Consider the following 25929-nt stretch of genomic DNA (forward strand, 5'->3'; position numbering starts at 1 on the left):
CAATGTAAAAACCACAGCTACTTTTGCACCAACCTAATATTTCCTTTATCCTTTCTATTTTATTTTTCTTTCTATATTTAACACTCAAATTTTCACAATTACAATTCTGCAAAAGGAAATGGCTACCCACTCCAATATTTCTGCCTGGAGAATTCCATGGACAGAGGAGCCTGACAGGCTACAGTCCATGGGGTCTCAAAGAGTCAGACATGACTAAATGACTAACACTTTAACTTTCACAATATAGCACTTCTTTTTTCTTTCAGATTACCTTTAAGAAAATCCCATAACCTTAAAGCAAAATGATCAGAACTCATAAAATATTATTAACTAAAAAGCTGGCTGCACATATTTCATAGTACAATGTATCATAAAATATAATTTTGTATTCTATACTGTTAAAAATACCTTAATTGAAAAAGAAAATTTATGTTCAAACTATCTACTGCTTCCAGGCATTTTCTCATCTAATCCTACAACACACTTGCAAGTTAGATATTATTATTCCCATTTTTTATAGAGAGAAAATTTTAGAAAATGTAGGTGACTGACACAGGGCTATCACCATGTAAACGACACAACCTGGGTTCAATTCTAGGCTCTCTCTAGCACACTGTGTGTGTAGTCCCTTCAGTTGTGTCTGACTCTTTGCAACCCTATGGGCTATAGCCCACCATGCTCCTCTCTTCATGGGAGTCTCCAGGCAAGAATAATAGAATAAGTTTCCATTTCCTCCTTGAGGTGATCTTCCTGACCCAGGGAACGTACCCACATCTCTCTCATCTCCTGCCTTGGCAGGCAGGTTCTTCACCTCTAGTGCCACCTGGGAAGCCCAACCACACTAAATAATCTCCCTTAAGTCACTGAATACAGTGAACTTAAGTGTAACACTTAATCAATACAATCTGTGACATCTGAAATTAAATCTTAAAGAAAAACTTCTTTAAATATCGAAACATGAAAATGTATATATATACAATATATACAAAATATATTTCTTGCCCCTTTTGAGTAAAAGTATCTTGACTGAGTGTGAGCTATACTTTTAGAAATTAGACAAAAAAAAAAAAAAACAGGAATGAATCTTAACCTGTTGTTGAAAAGATTCCTCCAACAATACCACAAAGTCTTACAAAAAACTGCCAGAAAGGCATATGCTCTTCGGTAACTGTCACCATAAGAGAGCTGAGATCATATTTCATAAAAATCCCAGAGACTCCATGGCTGCCTGCAGCATGGTTAATAACACGTTCCTAAAGGAAGGCAAAAGGAAGGGGAAAGAGAGAAGGAAGACACAACAGGATTCACGTCATTAGGCTACTTGCATACAGTCAACAGGAAGCCCTCCAGCCCTCCTGAACAAGAACGACATCCAAATCTCTTCATGAATTGTCCTGCTAGATCAAGTTCTCTATTATGTATTCTTTGTATGACTGGCTTTTGAAGCAATCAAAAGAACTGAATCATTCTTTCCCATTTTCTCAAAAAAATCACTTTACGTACAAGGTTTCTATTAACCCAAGACTTTACAACTATATGGCACATTCTTCATTGGCCAAATCATTGAAAATCAGCGCACTGCCCAAGAAGTTCATTTGCGTTTTTCTGTAGCATCATAAGGAAAAACCCAAATGAACTTTTTAGCCAACCCAATACATTCCTATTTTAACATACTTTTTTGTAATATTTCTTTGCTAAGATTTTACAAAATAATTATACTTCCTTGTCATTTGAAAAAATTTAAAAACAATTTCACTTTCTGTTGTTCATTTTAAACTATATGAGATATAGCACAGGAAGAAAGAATGCATTAATTTGAAAGACTGACTACTGGTTCAGTTTTTATATGAAATTTTTTTCTTGAAAGGAGTGTAACTAAATTTACAAACCTACCATAGTGTGCACACTAAGTGAGAAAATAATGTTTTGTTTCATGCTGTTTATACTTCAAAAATCAAGCTTGCAAACTTCTAATACATCTCTATCATAGCATTCCAAGGGACTCTCAAGAGTCTTCTCCAACACCGCAGTTCAAAAGCAGTCAATCCTAAAGGAAGTCAATACTGAATATTCATTGGAAGGACTGATGCTGAAGCTGAAGCTCCAATACTTTGGCCACCTGATGCAAAGAGCTGACTCATCAAAAAAGACCCTAATGCTGTGAAAGATTGAACGCAGAATGGGACGACAGAGGACCATATCAATGGACATGAGTTTGAACAGGCTCCAGGAGACAGTGAAGGACAGGGAGGCCTGGCATGCTGCAGACCATGGGGTGGCAGAGAGTCAGACACGACTGAGTAACTGAACGACAGCATCATAGCATGAAACAACTATGATACCCAGTGCTTTGTTACGACTTTTGTGTCAAGCCTTACCTGTTTCTACTACGTTGTAACTAAACTACAAGCTTCAAGAAGACAAATAAGAAGGAAAATTATAGCAACTCATGTGGGTACTACAAAATCTCTTTGCCTGTTAGCACAACAGAACTATTGTTATAAGCTTATTCCTTACAAGCTTCCTTATAAGCCATTGATCAAGTTTCCAATATAAAATGACTTCATCTTAAGAGTTCTGATAAGTTAAATATAATGCCAAAATAATAAATATACTGTCGCCATCTATATGAGATGATGTCGTTTCAGGGATCATGGTGTCTACATAACAAAAGACTCATAACGGTTCACTTTTGGTCCAGGACCAATGAAGGTCAGTGCTGACCTTATCATCCATCCATTCTGCCAACTTCAGTTACTTTTTCTGACAGTGAAACACAACTATTGTAGTTACCCTATCAGTACAAACACACCCCACAAAGGCCAAATGCTCTGGGATTCTGTTTTTCTTTTTGATTTACTTATATCCTGGAGATAATTTCATATCAGTAAATAGGTATCTTTTTCTCTCTCTCTTTTTAAAATTGCATGTTCCCCCATGTATGGATGTATCATGTGGGTTGTTTCCAGTCTCTGCAATTACAAATAACACAACTAACAGCCTCATACACACATCACTTCTGTTCTCTTAATCTTTGGATTCAATTTATAGAAGTAGGATTGCTATGTCAAAGGATAAATGCATACATCATTTTCCAGATATTGCTTAACTCCCTTCCAAGCTATTATGCCACTTTACACTTTCTTAGCAATGTATATCACTCATTTTCCCCAAAGCCTTGTCACTGTGTAGACTGCCTGACTTTCCAGTGTTGCCAACCTTAGCAAGAAATGGTATCTCCCCAGCCATACAGAAAAGCAAACACAATATATACTTACAGACACTTTAGCTAGTTTCTCTCTCTCTCTGTGTACACACACACACAGTTATATATATATACTTGGTTTTTCCCTTCTGAACCATTTGAAAAGTTATAAACACATGATACTACATCCATAAAAACTTTAGTACTTAGATTCCTAAGAATAAAGAAAATTCTATAGTTATTGAGCTCATAATCAACGTAAGTCATAAGATTATCAAAGGAAAATCTCATATGGAGGAAAGCAAATTTTTAAAAGCACTTAAATTTTGGAATTTTTCTGGACACTAGTATTTGAATATTCACCATATTTGAACACAATAAGTAAATATAACTTATAAAAATAAACAAAAGAAGAAAAAAGAGAAGAAAAGAAAGAAAATATGGTCCCAGAGTAGATGAGCAATCTGTTAAACTGTCCAATTCTAAAACTCTGCTCCTCACTGTCAATATTTATTTATAGAGCTACTCTACCCTAAGGTTACAGAACCTTTTTCCTCTCAATTATTAATAGATGAATACAAAGCCCTAACTTAAGAAGGAAAACCCTCTAAACCTGCCGTGTGAGTCACAATAACCATGCATGCCCCAGGGTAGGTGCATTAATTAAAAAATAATGGTGAAATTAGAAAATCTGTTGGCAGATAAAAACCTGCTTATACCAATACATAGGAAAACATCAAAAATTAAGATATTAAGAGAAAAATAATATCATAGTTTAACAGTTTATTGACAGAAAACATTCTAGATTTTTTAAATCTACTTCTTTTCTTCTTCTAAAACATATATTTAGTACCCATTTCTGATATTTTATTTGCTTAAAATAAAAGGTCAATCAATGCATTCCAAATTTTAAATGAGGGAGGGCATTACCTAATACTTCAACCTAATTTTGTAGCAGAAATATAAATGCTTTAAAAAATTCATTTTAAACCTATAAGGGAAAATAATTTCAAAAATAATGTGTTAAAAAAAAGAATTCTACTTTTTTGAAATTTAATGCTTTTGAACTTTATTGAAATTTAATGTTTTTTGAAATTTAAATTTTTTTTAATTTGAAATTTAATGTTTATCTTTTTGTCAGTTTTTCTAAATGTCCTATGAACATCTAATAACAATGTACATGATACAAACTTTTAAATATATTTGTGGAGGATACAAGATTTAAAAGATCATTTTACCAGTTGGATTCAACTTACCCTTTCTGTCACGGCAAACTGATGGGTGTCTGCTGAAATTTTATATGTCTGTAATTTTGTTGGCACAATTGTAATAAAATATTGAAACATCTGGTTGTCTAGAATAAAAACAAAATGTAGTTTTTTCCATCAATCCAGTAGCAATGAAACTGCTTCCAAATATACCATTCTTTTATTAAATACATTTAATCTGAGATTTAATGCTATTTATAACAATGTCTAACAAAAAAAGTATTATAAAAGAATCAATGAAAGCAATAATTCATGCTTGATAAAATAAGTAAGTTCTCAGTAAGCATAAAAGTCACACACACATATCTATTCAGTTCAGTTCAGTTCAGTCGCTGTCGTCTCCAACTCTTTGCAACCCTATGAATCGCAGCATGCCAGGCCTCCCTGTCCATCACCAACTCCCAGAGTTCACTCAGACTCACGTCCATCGAGTCAGTGATGCCATCCAGCCATCTCATCCTCTGTCGTCCCCTTCTCCTCCTGCCCCCAATCCCTCCCAGCATCAGAGTCTTTTCCAATGAGTCAACTCTTCGCATGAGGTGGCCAAAGTACTGGAGTTTCAGCTTTAGCACCATTCCTTCCAAAGAAATCCCAGGGCTAATCTCCTTCAGAATGGACTGGTTGGATCTCCTTGCAGTCCGAGGGACTCTAAACAGTCTTCTCCAACACTACAGTTCAAAAGCATCAATTCTTCGGCACTCAGCTTTCTTCACAGTCCAACTCTCACATCCATACATGACAACTGGAAAAACCATAGCCTTGACTAGACAGACCTTTGCTGGCAAAGTAACGTCTCTGCTTTTCAATATGCTATCTAAGTTGATCATAACTTTTCTTCCAAGGAATAAGCATCTTTTAATTTCATGGCTGCAGTCACCATCTGCAGTGATTTTGGAGCCCCCCAAAATAAAGTCTGACACTGTTTCCACTGTTTCCCCATCTATTTCCCATGAAGTGATGGGACCAGATGCCATGATCTTCGTTTTCTGAATGTTGAGCTTTAAGCCAACTTTTTCACTCTCCACTTTCACTTTCATCAAGAGGCTTTTGAGTTCCTCTTCACTTTCTGCCATAAGGATGGTGTCATCTGCATATCTGAGGTTATTGATATTTCTCCTAGCAATCTTGATTCCAGCTTGAGCTTCTTTCTAGCCCAGCATTTCTTATGAAGTACTCTGCATAGAAGTTAAATAAGCAGGGTGATAATATACAGCCTTGACGTACTCCTTGTCCTATTTGGAACCAGTCTGTTGTTCCATGTCCAGTTCTAACTGTTGCTTCCTGACCTGCATATAGGTTTCTCAAGAGGCAGGTCAGGTGGTCTGGTATTCCCATGTCTTTCAGAATTTTCCACAGTTTATTGTGATCCACACAGTCAAAGGCTTTGGCATAGTCAATAAAGCAGAAATAGATGTAACACATATCTATTAGAAGATGTCAAAAAAAATAGATGAGCTAGTGACCTCGTTAGATAGCCTTTATAGTCATTAGCATCCTTTTATAAAATATGGAAAATAAAAAAGTTCTTTATAGTACAGAAACTAATAAAAATAAAGTTATAATAGTATATAACCACCAGGAGATACATTTTCGGTTTCTACTAATATCTTAAGATAAAAAAATAAACCAAAATTGAATTAGCCATTGGATAAATAAGCCGAACTGGAGTAGAAAATGGCAACCCACTTCAGTATTCTTGCCTGGAAAGTTTCATGGACCGAGGAGCCTGGTGGGCTAGTCCATGGGGTCACAAAGAGTCCAACATGACTGAGTGAGTAAGCATGTACCACTCAGGCAAATGAATCAAAATGTAGTCTTTGGATAAATACAAAGAATCAATACGATAGCAGGTAAAAAAAGAAGCTACTCAATGATGGCCTGGGGTCACTATGTAATTAAAGGGATTATATAGTCATTAAGCTTTTCTAGGTTTAATATGTCAGAAAAAGCATATATTACTAACTATTGATTTTAAACAATTCACATAATAAAAAGCAATGTTAATTCTCTAGGTCTTACACTCTAGAAAATTTAGAACTAGATATGCTCCTGCTGCTAAGTCGCTTCAGTCGTGTCTGACTCTGTGCGACCCCATAGACAGCAGCCCACCACGCTCCACCGTCCCTGGGATTCTCCAGGCAAGAGCACGGGAGTGGATTGCCATTTCCTTCTCCAATGCATGAAAGTGAAAAGCGAAAGTGAAGTCGTTCAGTCATGTCCGACTCTTCGTGACCCCATGGACTGCAGCCTACCAGGCTCCTCCGTCCCTGGGATTTTCCAGGCAAGAGTACTGGAGAGGGTTGCCACTGCCTTCTCCAGAACTAGATATACCTATCTATAATTTCAGCTAGGTAAGTGATAGGGCCTCATTATGTTTGTGACATATTTCACATCATATGGTAATAATTGTCTATGAAAATCACCCGCCAAAGTTCCTTTGAATCCCTTTCAGTCCATTCCCTCCATATCTGGCCTAGGCCAACCACTAACCTACCTTCTATTGTTACACACTAGTTTTGCCTATTCCAGAATTTCATATGAATGGAAGTATATGTATGTACTTTGGCGTGTCTTGCTTCTTTTGCTCAGCATGAATAAATTTTTATTTCCATCAATTCAATTTTTTAGTCTCTTATCTCAGCATAATTCAGAGTAGAAGAAGGAAAGGTAAAACTATAGATAGAAGGGAAAAGTAAGAGTAATGGTCTGTTTGACAGTAACATTAGATAAGTTTCTGACAAAATAAACCAAAGACTGTTTCAGCCTCACCATTTATTTCACCTAATGCTTGTACCACTATCACCTTCAAAAACACCAACAGTTTTTGACCAGTTCTTCTATTATACATTTCAATTTAAATCCTAAATATTAACACAGATAATATTAGAGCAAGAGGGTGTCAACTTTGTCTACCACCAATAACTGGCTTGTCAGCTGAGCTTTCATCCTTTGAGTTGTTCTTTGATATGAAGTGAACTGCTCAATTTGTGCTTATTTTTTTAGATGTTTCATAACTCTATTTATGATAAACAAAAATAGCAACATGAAAATGATAGGTGTTTAAGTGTTAAGTATTTATGAAAAAAGATGAAATTGAGAGTGGTAAGGTTACAACCAATGCTGTACACATGTGTGGGAAAATTAAGACTTGTAGGAAAAAAGGAGAGACAAACGAAATCCCCTACCATGAGGAGTGAAGTACCAGTGCAATGAATAATAACCCATGAGGGTCAAAGAAACACCAGAGCTTTTTAAGCTACAGACTGTCTAATATATAAGACTGCTAGATAACTTAATGACCAGGCAAGGCAGAAAATGCTGTTGCATTACATTGTGTTGCAAGATTTGCTGTCCAAATCGGCACAGCATTAAAGATGTCACTGCTAAGTAATCCCTTGAAAACTCCTACATCAGAGAGGGCAGTTACCTGAACCCACCGGATCTGTGATGCTGAATTTTTTTTTTCTTTTTTGAAAGAGAGGCCCAATAGAATATATATTAGGCAGGAGAAGAGCATACTTGCTTTAAAGATTTGAAAACCTGCTGACATTCATCTCATGGCATTTTACGAAATAACTCTAAACACCTTAGTCTCCCTGAATTTAGGAACAAGTAAACTTCAAGAGTCTTTTGAAAATTAATCTGTTCATATTTAAATCTGCTTCCTTATAAAAATTTATAGTTCATTTTAGGATCCTGAAACAAAGTATTAACCAACATGTTTCAAATGAGCACCTCAGGTAATAATTAATGTATTTCGGTGTGGAATGAACATATACTTAACATGAGGTTACAGAGAACAAAGCTTATAACTCTCAGAATGTTTCTACTCACATGTTTCAAGTTTCCTTAAGTGAAACATTCCCAAACAGAAACATATAATACTCATGAATGTGAATATTCTAAATAAAACATCTTTAATGTATCTGATTACAACACTGTGCTAACAGAGTAAAATACTGTACATTAATAAATCTATTTGAATTTAAAAAAACAAAATCCTTAATTAATTTTGCAGAGGCTAGACTTCTTTTGCAAAATGAAAGCACAGGAAGCTTTAGAAGTCCTCAAGGTAAGTCACACAATATGAGTATTTAAGAAGAAAAGCAACCAAAAATCTTCAGGAAATATGAGAACTGATAACTTGCTACAAAACTTAAGAAAATAATCTATTTATATTTGGTTTGAACAGATGGTTAAAACAAACAGTTATAAAAGATATCTGTACTACTTCTGTATTAACAACAAACCATTCTAGAAAAACTCTAGGTTTCTGATGTTTGTAAACTTCTCCAGAGAGGTTTCTGATATGGTAAGCATAGCATGCATTTTAGAACTCTGAATCTATAAAAACAAAGAAATTCTTCTTATAATGTTCAAATTTTCTTTTATTCTTTCTTTGTTGAATATGGAAAAGCAGTTATACCCTCTTACACTAATCTTTCATACATTTGGAGAGCTTTTAAATTCTACTCCTTGTTCTGCTTACTTTTGACTAATTCCTTATTCTGTTTCATGGTACATTTTTAACATTCAAATTCATCCACTACTAGGACATTCTCTCCACAAAACATTGTCACTTAATGATTATCAACCATTTAAACCACTTAAAAGATTTGTTTATCTGTTACAAGGGGGTTAGGAAAAGAATTAATTAAAATGTTTTATCAAAGTTACAAGAACAATTTGCCTACATGCAAATTCCAACAGTAATTTTTAAATACTTACGATCTAATGCAATTTTTTCAGTTCCATCTAAAGGATTAATAATTCCAGGAACAAGTTCTCCAAAAGACAAATGATCTATTCTGTGAGAAAAGTTGTAAGCTAAGAAGCAAAAAAATAAAACTATTAAGTAGAGACATTAAATTATTTAAAACTACATGTTACAGACTAGTTCACATTCTTATCTATTCTCAAATGAAAGTATCTAAAATCTGGTGGTATGATTAATACTGTATTTAAAACCACATTATTTTGAGAAAAATGTATATGAATACATAGGAATGCTATATCACAAATTTCATACTTATATACAAATTAACATCTAAGAAATAATACAACATCTAATTCTGATAACCAAAAATATAATTCTTTTCTAGTCCAAATCATCATATAGAAACAGAACGGTGTTGTTAGAAGAACTGGGGTGATGTCCATGAAACTGATCAGATATATTTTTAATACACATCACTGCTAAATGTGACCAAATTTGTTTTTTATGGAATTTATTACTTGTTTTTATTCTCCAGCAGAGACTTTAAAAACTAAATTTTATGATAACCATTACATGACACTAACTTGAATACTTTATATCCATGTGTAAATATCCCTATTTAAATTTACATATGGAAACTTCAAATATATTCTCTTCATTATTGTAAAAATTAACAGAAATGTGTACTAAGTGATAAAAAGGACACTAAGGCTCTTCCCCTAACCTCAGCAACTTCTGAGCTATGACTAAATAGAATTATAGGTAGCTTAAAGACAAGAGAAAATGGATTAGTCATTAAGTTCGATCATTTATTTTCTCCTGTAGATATCTTCTTTCAGAGCAGCCCACTATCAAAGCCCCACCTTGTACCTGCACTAAAAATTTAAAAACAAACTTTTCCCAAGGATATCGTCCCAGAAAGAAATTTCAAAAACTGCTTACAGTCATGGTTGACAAGTGCTGCCAAGTGTGCATGACCTCGGGGATGTGGAATTGCCCTGAAAGGAGGGAAAAAAGATTAAAGTAATAACATTTAAATACATAATGAATTAAAATCAGAAAGCAGGTCCTTCCTAAACTATATGATTTTCTTAGAATTAAATAATATAACATACTTGACCTATGATTTAAGTAGTTCAATCTATTTATCTCGATGCCATAAACTGGGGGTTAGCAAACATTTTCTGTAAAGTTGTTATTGTTTTAGTTGCTAAGTCATATCCAACTCTTCTGTGACCCCATGGACTGCAGCCTGCCAGATTTCTCTGCCCATGGGATTTTCCAGGCAGAAATATTGGAGTGGGTTGCTGTTTCCTTCTCCAGGGGATCTTCCTGACCCAGAGACTGAACCCATGTCTCTTGCACTGGCAGGTGGATTCATCACCACTGAGCCACCTGAAAAGACCTAGACAGTAAATATTTTAGGTCTGTGGGTCAAGATGCAAAACTGAAAATATCATGTAGTTACATAACAAGAGAGAAAACAAATTTTCACAAACGTACTAATAAACTTCAAATTATAATAGTAGTAACTGAGTACTTTTATGGAATCTAGGTTGTTGCATTTTTTTTTTTGGAATCCAGGTATTTTTTCTGGGAGAGAACAATTTGCTTAATTGGGCTTTAGAGTTGGCATTCCTTATTTTCAAAATCCCAGATATGATATGGATAGGATACAAATCAAATGATTTTCCGTTTTACCTCTCTTACTGAACGTGTGAATTATCACACAGAAAGATGTGTGATGAAATTAAGAATGTTCTTAATGAAATTAAGAAAAAAGGGCAAAATATAGAGGTTCCAAATATATTTGTCAGTTTCCCTCTTTCAGTTAATTTTGGAATAGGATATTTTGTTTGTATCCAGAGATGCAATAAACTCTTCTAAATTTCTTTGAGCCAACAATTATCTGTTGGACTACATGATACAAAGAAGTTCTAAGGTTTCCATCTACAGGTTGGGAATGGGGAGAATAGCTCCTGGCGACAGTAACAAAACATGAATGTTAAGAGGAGTGGGATAACAAAAACAAAGCAATGCTCGACCTGATCACTGTAAACACGGAAACAAAGTCTAATGTTTTCTCTGTACATTAAAAAAAATATCCATCCAGCCATGCTCTTTCCTGTTTTATGACCTTTCCTTCAGCCTAGATGCTATTCTCTCCTTTACATATAAAATGTTGAATCATCCATTAGTGTTCAAAGGTTTTCTTCAATAAAGCCTCCACTGATTTGCAGAGTAGACCAGCAACCTTGTTATACAGTTTTTTATCAGCCACAGTTTTCCTTTATAGCTACAACTATAATTAAGTAATTATTAGTGTAATTCACTGTTTAAAGTTCAGATTCTCTCATAGAATGTCAGCATCGTAAGGGCAAACCCTTTCTCTGGTTTTCACTGTTTAATCTATAGTATGTAGCATGGTACTTTGCCATGTAGCAAATACTCAAGAAATGTTTTTCACAATGAACAACTGTTCAGCTCTGAAACTAGCTAGGAGGAGAGAAGGGAGGGAAAGAAGCAAAGAAAGAGGGAAGAGATAATCAGAGAATCTATTTATTCAGAAATTTACCAGGTGTTTACCATATGACAGTTTCTGTGCTGGGTTCTGTTCATAAAGGCAGGTGGTCTGAGATTTTTCTTTAACATTCACCTAATTTAACCTTATCCCAGACACATTTCTACCTACATCAAAATATTGTCTTGAATTAGGGATTCCATTTTGATGAGAATCACTGAAAGGAAAAACAAAAAACCTGATATCATCCAACAAAACGAACAAATTAACGAAATGTCTAAGTAAGAGGTTTGTTACCAACACTTGGCAAGCTGAAGGTTTTAATTCACATTTACCTATATTTTCTATACTTTAATATATGAAAGATAACATGACTGGTATCCTTTTGTTTTAAAGTAGAAGTTTTTAAAGTCAGTAGTCTTCTCTATCCTGAGGCTGAAGGCCAAAACAATCTGAAGACATCAAAAATACACATTTGAAGAGTCCTTTAGTTGTTAGATATTATTCAATTAGCAAAGATCTGACTTTTAACCAAACTGCCAACTTGTCTAAAGTATTTTCAGCAAGTGAAAAGAACATACTTGCCCACAGTTATGTGAAAATTCCCTGCTACTTTATTGACATACAGATGACCACGAATTCTGCAAGCATCTGGAGGCTGTGATGAATCATCTTCCCTGTTACAAGATACATTACAATTACTTACAGCATAGTCAGTAGTTATCATTTACTGGTGAGGAAATTTTATAGAGGAAAAAAACTCCTAAAGATCAATTTTACGTAATGTTCTGAATGTCAAAAGCAGAATAGCAGTTTTTTGAAATCTAAACATTTATTTTTAAAAACTACAAAAATGAAAAAAATATATATAAAAGTGAAAAGTAAATCAAAGTGTTAGTTGCTCAATTGTGTCTGGCTCTTTGCAACCCCACGGACTGTAGCCCTCAGGCTCCTCTGTCCATGGGATTCGCCGAGAAAGAATACTGGAGTGGGTTGCCATTTCATTCTCCAGGGGATCTTCCCAACCCAGGGATTGAACCCAGGTCTCTTACACTGCAAGTAGATATTACTATCTTAGCCACCAGGAAAGCCCAACTATTGAATATATATTTACACAAACCTAAAATTTCATAGTTATTCAAATTTAATCAGAACACTAAATCTAATGAGAGAAGAAAAATGAAAAGTAAAGAATTATTAGTCCAACAAAGACTCTTTCATCATTTGTTTCTGGTACTTTCGGAGATAGGAAGGCATGGGAAAAAGAATGAGGTAAGGGAAGGGCATGACACTTAACTTCATATACATAAGAACATTTTCTTCCTCAACAAATGTAAAACCTCTATATAGTTTTAAATTTAAATAATCATTTTTATGACAATAGCATTTCCAAATATCAGCTCTTCTAATCTATAAAAGAGACAAAAGTAACATAAAAACATGAAATTCCTAACCAAAGTTTATACATCACCATAATGGTAAATGCAATTAATTTGTTCTTAAAACTTAGTACAATTTTATATGAAGGTATACCATACACACATAAAAGAGAAAAATTAAATAAAAATATTATTATTTATGATAATCCTGATCAATATCACTGGCCATAAATTCAAGAATTAAAAAAGCATCTTCATCATACAGAATGATTATATTTTCTCTAGGAACTAGGAGATTCAGAGAACTAAACCATTACTAAATCATGTCACAGTAAATCCTTAGTAAATAGTCTCACAGTTAAAATACACATCTCACCTTGGTGGAAGTGCTGTTGATGCACTTTTAAAAACACTTTTAAATACCACATCTTGAAGTGAATGTTCTTCTTGCAGTCTACTCTGAAATAGCTGTAGCATCCTAAATACAAAACAAACAAGCAACAGTTTAAAAATACAATAAGACACAAAGAGAAAGTCAACAGTATTTGAAAAATAACAATGGCTAGTTGACTTAGCTAAGTCATATATTTATTATTACAGAAACTTATTCTAAAATAAAATTCCAAGTATTCTTTGGTCATTTCCTGGAAAGTAAGAAAAGAGAGGTAGTGTGGCTAGAGGTCTAAAAGCTGGGGTCCCTAATCCTGTCTATTTCTACAAATAATGAGCGTGTGGATCCTGTTTATATGTCCATCACAGGTGGAATGAGGGCCACCGAGAAAGACTTTCTGTTCATCTGAATATCTAAATTCATTCTTCATGCACATATGCAGCAATCACAAAATTAGCTTTTGTCAGATACTGAATAAAGTGTTATAGATAAAAAGAACAGGACAAATACAGGGTCAAATAACAGACTTGGGGGCTTCATTCGTGGCTCAGATGGTAAAGAATCTGCCAGCAATGCAGGAGACAAAGGTTCGATACCTGGGTCGGGAATATTCCCTGGAGAAGGGCATGGCAACCCACTCCAGTATTCTTGCCTGGAGAATCCCATGGACTGAGGAGCCTGGTGGGCTACAGCCCGTGGGGTCACAAAGAGTCGGACACGAATGAGCAACGAACAGTGGAAGTGACAAATAGATTCAAGAGATTAGATCTGATAGGCAGAGTGCCTGAGGAACTCTGGATAGAGAACATTGTACAGGAGATGGTGATCAAAACCATCCCCAAGAAAAAGAAATGCAAAAGGGCAAAATGGTTGTCTGATGAGGCCTTACAAATAGCTGAGCAAAGAAGAGAAGCGAAAGGCAAAAAGAGAAAAGAAAACATATATCCATCTGAATGCAGAGTTCCAAAGAACAGCAAGGAGAGAGAGGAAAGCTTTCCTAAGTGATCAATGCAAAGAAATAGAGGAAAACAATAGAACGGGAAAGACTGGAGATCTCTTCAAGATAATTAGAGATACCAAGGGAACATTTCATGCAAAGATGAGCACAATAAAGGGCAGAAATCTAACAGAGGCAGAAGATATTAAGAAGAGGTGGCAAGAACACAAAGAACTATACAAAAAAGATCTTCATGACCCAGAAAACCATGATGGTGTTGTGATCATTCACCTAGAGCCAGACATCCTGGAGTGCGAAGGCAAGTGGGCCTTAGAAAGCATCACTACAAACAAAGCTGGTGGAGGTGATGGAATTCCAGTTGAGCTATTTCAAATCCTAAAAGATGATGCTGTGAAAATGTTTCACTCAATATGCAAACAAATTTGGAAAACTCAGAAATGGCCACAGGACTGAAAAGGTCAGTTTTCATTCCAATCCAAAGAAAGGTAATGCAAAAGAATGTTCAAACTACCGCACAATTGCACTCATGTCACATGCTAGTAAAGTAATGCTCAAATTTCTCCAAGTTCAGTCTCAATAGTACATGTACCGAGAACTTTCAGATGTTCAAGTTTAGAAAAGGCAGAGGAACCAGAGATCAAATTGCCAACATGCACTGGACCATAGAAAAAGCAAGAGAATTTCAGAAGAACATCTGCTTCTGCTTTATTGACTATGCTAAAGCCTTTGACTATGCGGATCACAACAAACTGTGGAAAATTCTTCAAGAGATGGGAATAACAGACCACCTGACCTGCCACCTGAGAAATCTGTATGCAGGTCAAGAAGCAATACAATAGTTAGAACTGGACATGGAACAACGCACTGGTTCAAATTTGGGGAAGGAATACGTCATGGCTGTATACTGTCACCTTGCTTATTTAACTTACATGCAGAGCATATCATGCAAAATTCTGGGCTGGATGAAGCACAAGCTAGAATCAAGATTCCTGGGAGAAATATCAATAGCCTCAGATATGCAGATGAAACCATGCTTGTGGCAGAAAGCAGAGGAACTGAAGAGCCTCTTGATGAAAGTGAAAGAGGAGAGTGAAAAAGTTGGCTTAAAATTCAACATTCAGAAAACTAAGATCATGGCATCCAGTCCCATCACTTCATGGCAAATAGATGGGGAAACAATGGAAACAGTGACAGACTTTCTTTCCTTGGGCTCCAAAATCACTGCAGATGATGACTCCAACCATGAAATTAGAAGACGCTTGCTCCTTGGAAGAAAAGCTATGACCTACCTAGACAGCATATTGAAAAAGAGAGACATTACTTTACTGACAAACATCTGTTTATTCCAAGCTATGGTTTTTCCAGCAGTCATGTATGGATGTGAAAGTTGGAGTATAAAAAAAGCTGAGCATCAAAGAATTGATGCTTTTGAACTGTGGCATTGGAGAAGACTCTTGAGAGTCCCTTGGACTGCCAGGAGATCGCACTAGTCAATCCTAAAGGAAATCAGTCCTAATATTCACTGGAAGGACTGATGCTGAAGCTGAAGCTCCAATACTTTGGCCACCTGTTGCGAAGAACTGACTGACTGGAAAGACCATGATTGTGGGAAAGACTGAAGGCAGGAGAAGGGGACAAGTTTGGATGGCATCACTGACTCAAAGGACATGAATCTGAGCAAGCTCCAGGAGTTGGTGATAGACAGGGAAGCAGCCTGGCATGCTTCAGTTGTGGGCCGCAAAGAGTCAGACGCAAGTGAGCAACTGAACTAAAAAGTGGAGATGACTGGGGTATAAATCTACAACATGAGCTTCCAATTCTCAGTACAAATTAGGCCACAGTGAAATTTAACATCACCTAGTATCTGCCTTTCCCGAAGTAACCTGAACTTTATTCTATGACATGACCATTCTAAACAAAATATTACATTCTACCTATAATTTTTAAAAAAAGTATCAGCATATAAGATATAGGATTATAGAGAGCTTAGTATACATTTGAGAACTCATGCTTAGATTTTCTTTTTAAATATACTTAGCCAAAATAAAACAGAGTTGCTTGAAGACATTTTTTTAAACTAAATTCATGAAATTACTTATTCTGAACAACAAGACCAAGAATAAAAGTATTACTTCTATTTCTACCATTTTTAACAATAACTTTGTATCTTTAGATATAATCCTATTTCACCTACTTTAACTCTATACCTTTATATAACTAACATCCAAAGTCATCTATATTAGAACTCAAACTCAGCTAGTACAAAATTTATAACCCAGAGGGGAAGGAAGGATGAACAGACAAAACAGGATTTTCAGGGCAGCAAAAATACATATACTATAATGGTGGGTATATGTCATTAGGTATCTGTTAAAACTCAGAATGTACATCTCTAAGACTCTAAGAACTCTAATGTAAACTTCAGACTCTGGGCAATAAGGATGTATTCATATTGGTGCATAAACTGGAAGAAATGTACCACTCTGGTGCAGGATACTGATAATGGTGGAGGCCATGCATATGAAGGGACAGGAGATATTTGGGAACTCTATAGTTTTCACTCAAATTTGGTGTGAAACTAAAAATACTCATAAAAAGTTTTTAAACATATATAAACATACATAAATAATTTTGAAAAATTATAAACAAACACCTGAAGAAGCAAATATAAATCAGAATATATTTTACATACTATCATGATATAATAATAAACATTTTCTAGAAGGGCAAGTGAGAGATGAAAAAGATTAGTTGGGATCCTAAATATTTAAGAAAGCAGAACAAATCAAAGAAAACTTAAATATCTTTTAGCAAATTCTGTAGGAAAAGAACATTTTGGTATGCACATTATTAAGGTTGTTAGGCCTTAGGCATCTGTAGTCCATTCACAAATATTTGTTTGGAAGCAGAACACAAATAATTTAGGAAGCTTCAAGAGGTCAGATTTCATCTTTAGATATATGTATGTACAGAGACTCAAAAACTTTATATCTAATGCTAGCAGAAATTGAAACCTTCATATTTTTGCATGTCATATATTTCCAGAGTTCAAATTTTAGTGCTTGGGCAGTGGGAAAAGAGCTTGATGACAACAAACCGTGTGTGTGTGTGTGTGTGTGTGTGTGTGTGTGAGCCTCAAATAGGCCAGTAAAAACCCGAGCTAATATTCCATAGATGAAGGGATATGAAAAAGTGCACTATGATGGAAAATAGAAAACTGCACGCTGGAACATATTTATAATTTTAACAGTAAAAACACAGTGTTGTCTCTCACTTATTACTAGTTTTGAACACTGAATAAAATTCCACATGAAAGCAGACTTATAACTTTTAACATTTCTAGAATAAAGTAATACATTTCATTCCTGGACAGCTCTCTACTAAAAGGTCTAGAAGCCCAGAGACACCAAAACATTAAGTTATTTTGTTCAACTAATTTGTTTCAACTATATGCCAAAGACAGTAACAAGAGCAACAAAACCCACTTGTCACCTTTGGTGATTAGAGTATTTCGAAAGTTGGCTGTAAAAGGGGAAGAATCTGTTATCTTTCTTTTCCTATGTAGAGTGTACATCATGATGAAGGTTTCTCTTTATAGAAACATTTTCAGTTAAAAAATGAAAACTACTGGTAGGTTTAGAATATTACCATTTTGTAACCTCTAACAAAATGTGTGGATCTGGACTATGATTATTACAGGCTGCTCACTTCTCAAAGGGACAGATCAAGAGACATTACGTGTTTTTTGATGGAAGGCCACTGCATCACCCATAATGTATTCTTGGCACAAAATCAAACGTGAATCTGACCAAACCTCTAGAACTACTAATTTACAAGAAACACACAGTCCTGAGGAGCTTGTATAGTAATAACCTAGGAATACAATCAGCAAAACCCAAACTGTGTAACTTCTACAGGACAAATGATTCAATTTCCTAAACAAAAAAACTGCAAAAGGGAAGAAGATATGGTGGGAGAATCTGTCCATTAAAAAAAATGGAAGCATCATTAACCAATTCAATGATGCAGTTTGGATCCTGAGTCAAACAAATGATGTAAAATTTAAAGGACAATTGGGGGAAGTTTGGATACTAAATCGTAATATGATGATATAAAACATTTATTGTTAGTTTGTTAAGGTGCAATAATGGTATTATAATTTAATTTTTTTTACTTTATATCAGAAGTTGATTTACAATGTTATGTTAGTTCCAGGTGTACTGTAAAGTGATTTAGTTATACGTAAAAAAAAAAAAATTTTTTAATCTCTCCAAACAATGAAAGTGTTTTTAAAAGAAAAAGGCATTTGAAATGAACCAATACTTAGGGACTAAAAAGAAAGAAAAGGATGAGTAAAAAAATTTATTTTTTAATAATCTTAAATTAGTTAATGCCTTTTTAAACACAAGACACAGCCTAGAAACCAAAAAGAAAGGACAGAGATGGGATGCAGTAACCATTTACCATAAAAAAGTAATTTCTTTAATATACAAAGAACTCTTTTAACAGTAGTAAGAAGAAACCCAATGACCAAGCAAAATTGGCATGTGGCATGAACAAGGAGTTTCATACAAAGATACAAACGGGAAAAAAAAATTCAAAGATATTCAGCTTATTTATAAAGAAATGCTAATTTAAAAGTGCATTATCAGTTTTCACCCATCAAAATGGCAAACATTTTTTTAAAAACGTCTGATTATACCCACTGTTGGTGAGGTTAAAGAAACAAGTACCCTCACATAGTTGTGGAGTATAAATCAAACTATTTGGCATTATCTATCAAAATCTTTTACCAATCTTACTGATATATAACTGGCATATAACATTGTATAAGATTAAGGTATAAACATATATAATGTGAAATGATTACCACAATAAGTTTAATTAACAACCACCTCATCATTACAAATGTTTTTTCCTTGTGTGACAACTTATCAAAACACTAAATATTATCTAAAAGAGAAATTTCATTTCTAGAAATTTTATATACATATATTCACACAAGTACATAAGGAATATATACATATATTCACATGAGAAATTAGATTCAAGACTTTTCACTGAGCATTGATATTAGCAACCTGTAAGCAATCTAAATACCCATCAATAAGTATCCAAAAACTATTATAGTTTGTCAATAAAATATACCACTGTATATACTTAAGTGGGAAGATGTCCAAAATATAAGGTTAGGTTGTAAAAAGCAAGTTATAAAATAGATGTATAGAATGACCCCATTTGTATTAGGAAAAAAGTAACATAAGCAAATACAGCCACATACAGAAAACTGGTTATTAGCACTCGTCAGTGGTACTAGGTTTAGAGAATGATAAGGAGGCTTCTATTTTCACTTAATATCCTTTGTATTCAAATTTGATCACATATGCTTTTAAAAATATTTAAATAGATAATACAATTTTAAATGTAAAATAAAATGTATTTATGGTTCAAAGTGGATTAGAGAAAAGATATGACATTCCAAAGATTTGATAAAACTTGAAATTGAAAAGACTGTATTATATACTGTATTCTGTTAATATTTCATTCAAACAAATGCCTAGAGGAATCTATACATAATTCACAGTAGACAAAATAAGCAAAGCAAGATCTAGATTTCTATGAACCACAATACTTTGTTTACTTATTACCTCTGCCACTCTCTTTGCTGTGGTGAAAGATCAAATATTGCCTGAAATAAAACAAAACATAATCACTAGAACTGTCAATTTCTCCCAGCTTTAATATTATAATTTAAAACAATTTTCTTTGAGCAAGGAACAAATTTATAGTGCCGTTAAAAACAAGTATTCATAATTTACATTTAATCTTCCATAAGTCAAACTAATAAATTTAAATATATGATACTTATACTCAAAAGTAGTACACAGAAATTTTACTAACTGCAAATATTTTCCTGTTATAGAAACCTACATTTATAGGAATGGATACAATGCAATCTATCACATATACAAAATGATAATTTACGGCTTAAAATCATTTAAATGATGCCAGCAAGAAACTTAAGCATTTAAAAAAGAAGAAGAAATGAAAAACTCATACAGCTTAAGTATAGTATTCAAGCATCCAAAGCCTATGTTTCTGTCATGGTATTTTACCAAGATAAAATCAACAAGTTTTGAAACAAGCTAAACAATGTCTGTAATACTGTAATTCCCAAATGTATTAACCAAAAAAGAATAATTCAAGAAATGTTATCTAGGCACTATATTCATCAATTCAAAGACAAATTTTGTTATTTTGTAGACTCAGAAGGAAAAAGGCAAGCTTCTCATGGTTTGTGGCAATACCCATAATTTGTGGCAATACTCATAATTTAATTTTCAAATAGCAAGTCCACCTTTGATATTTATAAAGACAATTCATAACTAGGCATATTAATTCTACGTTCTAACTCATGATTATTATTAATGATGCCGCCCATAACATGCCCTAAATATACTACTCTCTACAAATTCTTGGTCTTAACCACTCATTCCATCAAACAGCTCTAATTCTGTGCCTTTGGTTATTTAACTATGTTAACCTGGAGACTTCCTCTCCTGTAATTGTGACCCTAAAGTCGGTCTAAATTCTATACACCATTTGTTCCAGGTTAAATTGCCCCCCTCTTTCTGATTACAATGAAATTACTTTGGTTACTCCTCCTGCAACCTTTTCATACCATGGCACACAGAGAAAATGCTCACATCTAAAAAACACACCAAGGCCAACACACAAGGCTACATACACCTGCTCCCCAGTTACTCTGTGAATAAAACTGTTGATAGCAGGGACTATGCCATTTTTCCTTTGGTATCCCCAAACTGCTCAACATATTAACACAGCAGGTAACACAACAGATTAACACAGCAGGTAAGGAATCACAGAGTGGCTTTGGGCTAGGCCACATGCTACTTAAATTAACATCTCAATCTTCATAACAATCTTGTGAGTTTGTTATTATTCTTTTATATATAAAAAAGAACTCAAAAGGTTAAAAACTTTTTTTCAAAATCACAGGTAGTAAGGGTCAGTGTATAAGCCCAATTCTCAGATTTCTCACTTTCTCACATCCCTAAAAATGGTTCTTTTCTTTAAATAAATAATAGCTATCACATAGCATAATGTGATCATGGTTTAGAAATTTATAAAATTATTAGAATTTTTATATTCAGACTGCATATTAAAAGAATGAGTGAAAATTTAAAAACAAGTAAGTTATCTCAAATAATTTTACATTAATAATCTTCAAATACTTTAATATAAATTAGGACAAGGGAGTGAATACTTATCAAAAACATTGTTAAACATTTTAAAAATTACTGACAAAAAGTATACAATTTTTAAGTATACATATAAGAAGTATACATATTTTAAAGTTTCTAGCTTTATGACTTGGAGAAGGCAATGGCACCCTACTCCAGTACTCTCTCCTGGACAATCCCATGGACGGAGGAGCCTGGTAGGCTGCAGTCCATGGGGTCACTAAAAGTTGGATATGACTGAGCGTCTTCCCTTTCACTTTTCACTTTCATGCATTGGAGAAGGAAATGGCAACCCACTCCAGTGCTCTTGCCTGGAGAATCCCAGGGACAGGGGAGCCTGGTGGGCTGCTGTCTACGGTGTCACACAGAGTCAGACACGATTGAAGTGACTTAGCAGCAGCAGCAGCAGCAGCTTTATGACTAAGACATGACTTTTATTATATGACAGTTAAAATAAAACTTTCCTATTTACAAATGATTGAAAGAAATGGAATAAATTGTTACAATGGAATAATCAATGATCTTGCCCCAGTTCTGTAATGTGTTATGCTTTACATTTTGTGAGCTAGAAAAAAAGAAAAAGTCAAGCAATTTCTTCTCAGGAGTTTAGCATCTAGCTAGAGAGACAAGCTATCCAGAAAAAATATACATTAAAAAAAAAAATCAGAGACTTAATAAACGTGAAGAATGCCAGACACTCAGAATATGGAGAGACTGCTAGAAAATAGCATAAATAAATTTCAGAGGATAAACTCAAGATGATATTTCCTCAAATCCTCACAATGTTCAAAGAAACAGAAAAATGAGGACACAAACTATATCATTGTTTTGAATTATTTTAAATCAGCATCCACCTGCTGGAAATTTTTATAAACTTATGCAAGCCAGCATACAAGGGAGACTAAATTGAGAAAACAGCCCAACACATAATTAATTTCATGAGACAAGAAAAGTTCATGTAAGCAGCAATTAAACTGCCAATTCACAGTAACAAGGAAAACAGGTGATAAAAGACAATAACACACTTGAGGAAGAGACAGCGTCCATCCTAAGAACACTTTTAATAATTTGATCAATGCCACAGACTGCATTCCACAGCAGTATTAGTCCCAGCTTATATGTGACCTGGACAGTAATATAAATTAAGCAAAATTACTGCCACAGCTGCCTGCTAATGAGGACAGTCACACCAGTTAAACAAAACAGGAATTACCTTAGCTAAATTGAACCTATCAAAAAATAAACATGGAAAAGAAATACTAGCGCCCTCACCCACTCCAGTGTTCTTGCCTGGAGAATCCCAGGGACGGGGGAGACTGGTGGCTGCCGTCTATGGGGTCACACAGAGTCAGACACGACTGAAGCGACTTAGCAGCAGCAGCAGTGAAGCACTCTGCCATCCTGAATCCAGTGTGACTTCGTTTCTCTTCAAAAACATCTGAAGCTTTAATTTTACTTAGAAGAAACATAGCATATCTAAACTATATATCCTTCTTGTTTCATTTAGGTCTGGGAAAAAAAAAAGTGGAGTTGAGGAGGAAACGGGAACTGACGTTAACAGTCTACTTCAACTCTCAGTCAGTTATTTGGCCATGTATTTTCCCATCCAAAAGAAGAACAAGAAAATAGACAGAAAAGATTCATTAATTTGAAGGATGTGGTCAATCTGAGGCCCAAGGCCTAACTTTCCTCTATGATACCATTTCTAAAAATAAGAAGAAAAGTTTTTCTAATTATCTCTCAATGAGATTTAATATCATGAAGATAGAAAAAAATGGAGTGATCTGCAATATATTAGAGGTGGGAAGTATAATCACTGAATTTTAAAACATAATGAAGGCATTGAAAAAAAAGACTGATCCAGAAGTCAGAGGTAAAGTTCCAAATATACATCTTATGCAGGAGTTGATAAAATACTGAGAACCACTCCAGGAAAGTCAACATCATTTGATAAGAATCTTTAAAAGCAGAAACAAAAGTATTATTCTGAACATCTTTAAAGCAAACCAACAACCAAAAAACACTTAAAAATCCAGATCACTAATACCGCCAGAAGCCAAAAACAACTAAAGGCGATCTACATTTGGATATATATATAGGATAAATATTTGAATTTTAAAAGTAAAGGAAAGAAAGCATGTAAGTAGATAAATACACTCCCTACAAGGAAAAAAATATTGTGCCAGAGGGCAATAAAGGAATGTCTACAAAGTTTTGAGTACAAAGTATCATAAAGCAAGAATTCTATCCTAAGCCAACATGTATGAAGAACGGAATGACAGAATGGCAGTCTGTCACAAAACATAATCCACATATTCTTTTTAAGAAAATTATTTTATACTGGACTATAGCCGATTAACAATGTTCTGACAGTTTCAGGTGGACAGCAAACTGACTCAGCCATACATATACATGTATCCATTCTCCCCCAAACTCCCTCCCAACCAGGCTGCCACATAATGTTGAGTAGAGCTCCCTGTATTATAGGGTAGGATCTTGTTGTTTATCTATTTTAAATATAGCAGAGTGTACATGTCCATCCCAATATTCTTTCTGTGATAAATAAGTCACAAAAAGTCCCTTAAAAAATGATAAAAATAAAGAAACAAAGAAGACTAAAAATAAAAGCAGTAAAACTCAGTGAAAGTTGAAGAACTATTCCTAAAATAGTATGAAATGTAATGCAAATGTGAACGTGCCTGACAATAATCACCATCTAAACTTCCAGATAACAGTATGCAGTAACATGGTACCTGACTTTGTAAGGTAACTAACCTCATTAAAAATTACTGTGATACCAATTTTTTGAGTGGAGTAGAGGAGTTAGGAAGTAGAGAGATTCAGAGTGGCACTAACAAAAGTTACTTTTTCTTTACAAAATTTTATTTAAAAAGTGTGTATGAAAAGACATAAATACATTTTGTTGTTATAAACTAAAAATAACTTGGTAATCAAAACTAACCTAAGGGCTTCCTTTTTCTCCTCCACACATTCAGTTACTTCTAATCCTCCATCACCTTTAGTCTTCACTTTCCGATTTTGTTTCTAGAGAGTTCACAACTGTCAATGGTAAACAAACAACTCAAGAATGCATAAGTAAACGTAAGTACCACAAAGCCAACAGAGCAGCCCGCAGGCAAACTAGCTGGGATTTCTGTATGTCCTTCTCTAAAGCTTCTTTAGGTCTAGTTCTGATCAGGACCTGTTTATTACCTGCCCCTGTAATGTGCTGGTGTCTTCTGATAAATTAATTTTATTACACACAACTTGTGCGATGAAAACGATAAGACAATGTCAGTATTTCACTGCGTCTGGGAAATGGCGGTGTTGCATATAAAATTCTCCTCCTAGGTACTGCTTCATTCTTCATTACACGAGAAATATAGCTCAGACATTTTTAAGGGCTTAAATTTGGTAAAAGAAGAATACAAATAGGACACAGAATTTCTAAATCATCGGAAAAAAAGGAATGTCATCACTCTAGCAACTGTATAAGAGAGATAAGCAAAAGCAAACTGTTAGGAAGAATTAACAAAAAATATAAAACAAGTACAAGGTTATTGTTATAGAGGCATATCCAGAATGCTAACAATAGTTATCTCAAGGCTTTAGTATCAAATATAACTTTTTTCTTCCCCTAAATGTTTACAAATGATATGTATCACTTTTATTTCCTTGTTTTATTTTTTATTGAAGTATAGCTGATTTACATTGTCATACGTGACTTCTGTATTAAGAAAATGTATTTTTTAAAAACTAGCTCAGACAAAACTAAAAGCAAATATCAAAACTGTTTTCAAGGGGAAAATTCCTCAAAGCATACAACTGAAAACGATATGTGAATCAAACTTACTGGTTCATAAACTAGACCATCTGCAGATGCAACCATTGTTTCTGCTAAATCCAATACATCTGCTCCAACATCTGCATAAAAAAAAATTAGAAGTTTTATATTTTATGCTCAGAACCAAACTTTATGTGATGTACACTAACAAATTAAGATGAATAATAGAAAACTCTCAAGTATGTGGGATCACTTTCCTATACTACTTATTTATTCAAGTTAAAACAGTAGTATTATATAGTTTTGGTGGAAATAACTCCAAAAATTAATAATGCTTTTTCTACTTTTTACTCAGTAAGAAAGATGACTTGCAATCTCACAGTAAAAATAGTATAAACTTAACTGAACTGAAGAGCTTTGCAAAAACTGGCAATAAACTAA

The 25929-nt window shown here is 34.3% G+C and overlaps 1 protein-coding gene across 2 annotated transcripts in view; it reads right to left on the bottom strand.

Annotated features, from left to right (window-relative positions):
* The window catches only part of ERGIC2 (ERGIC and golgi 2), a 43738-nt gene that overhangs the window by 2753 nt on the left and 15056 nt on the right, over positions 1-25929 (bottom strand). For both annotated transcript variants that reach the window (XM_070371264.1, XM_005894563.2), the window contains exons 5-12: positions 25558-25628; positions 20088-20128; positions 13467-13568; positions 12293-12388; positions 10133-10188; positions 9202-9300; positions 4462-4559; positions 1091-1253 (exon numbers count right to left, since the gene is read on the bottom strand). In XM_070371264.1, coding sequence (XP_070227365.1) covers positions 1091-1253; positions 4462-4559; positions 9202-9300; positions 10133-10188; positions 12293-12388; positions 13467-13568; positions 20088-20128; positions 25558-25628 — 726 coding nt within the window. The remainder of the gene's footprint in view (positions 1-1090; positions 1254-4461; positions 4560-9201; positions 9301-10132; positions 10189-12292; positions 12389-13466; positions 13569-20087; positions 20129-25557; positions 25629-25929) is intronic.

This window comes from Bos mutus, chromosome 5, assembly GCF_027580195.1.
Source record: "Bos mutus isolate GX-2022 chromosome 5, NWIPB_WYAK_1.1, whole genome shotgun sequence".
In the NCBI taxonomy this organism is placed as follows: domain Eukaryota; kingdom Metazoa; phylum Chordata; class Mammalia; order Artiodactyla; family Bovidae; genus Bos; species Bos mutus.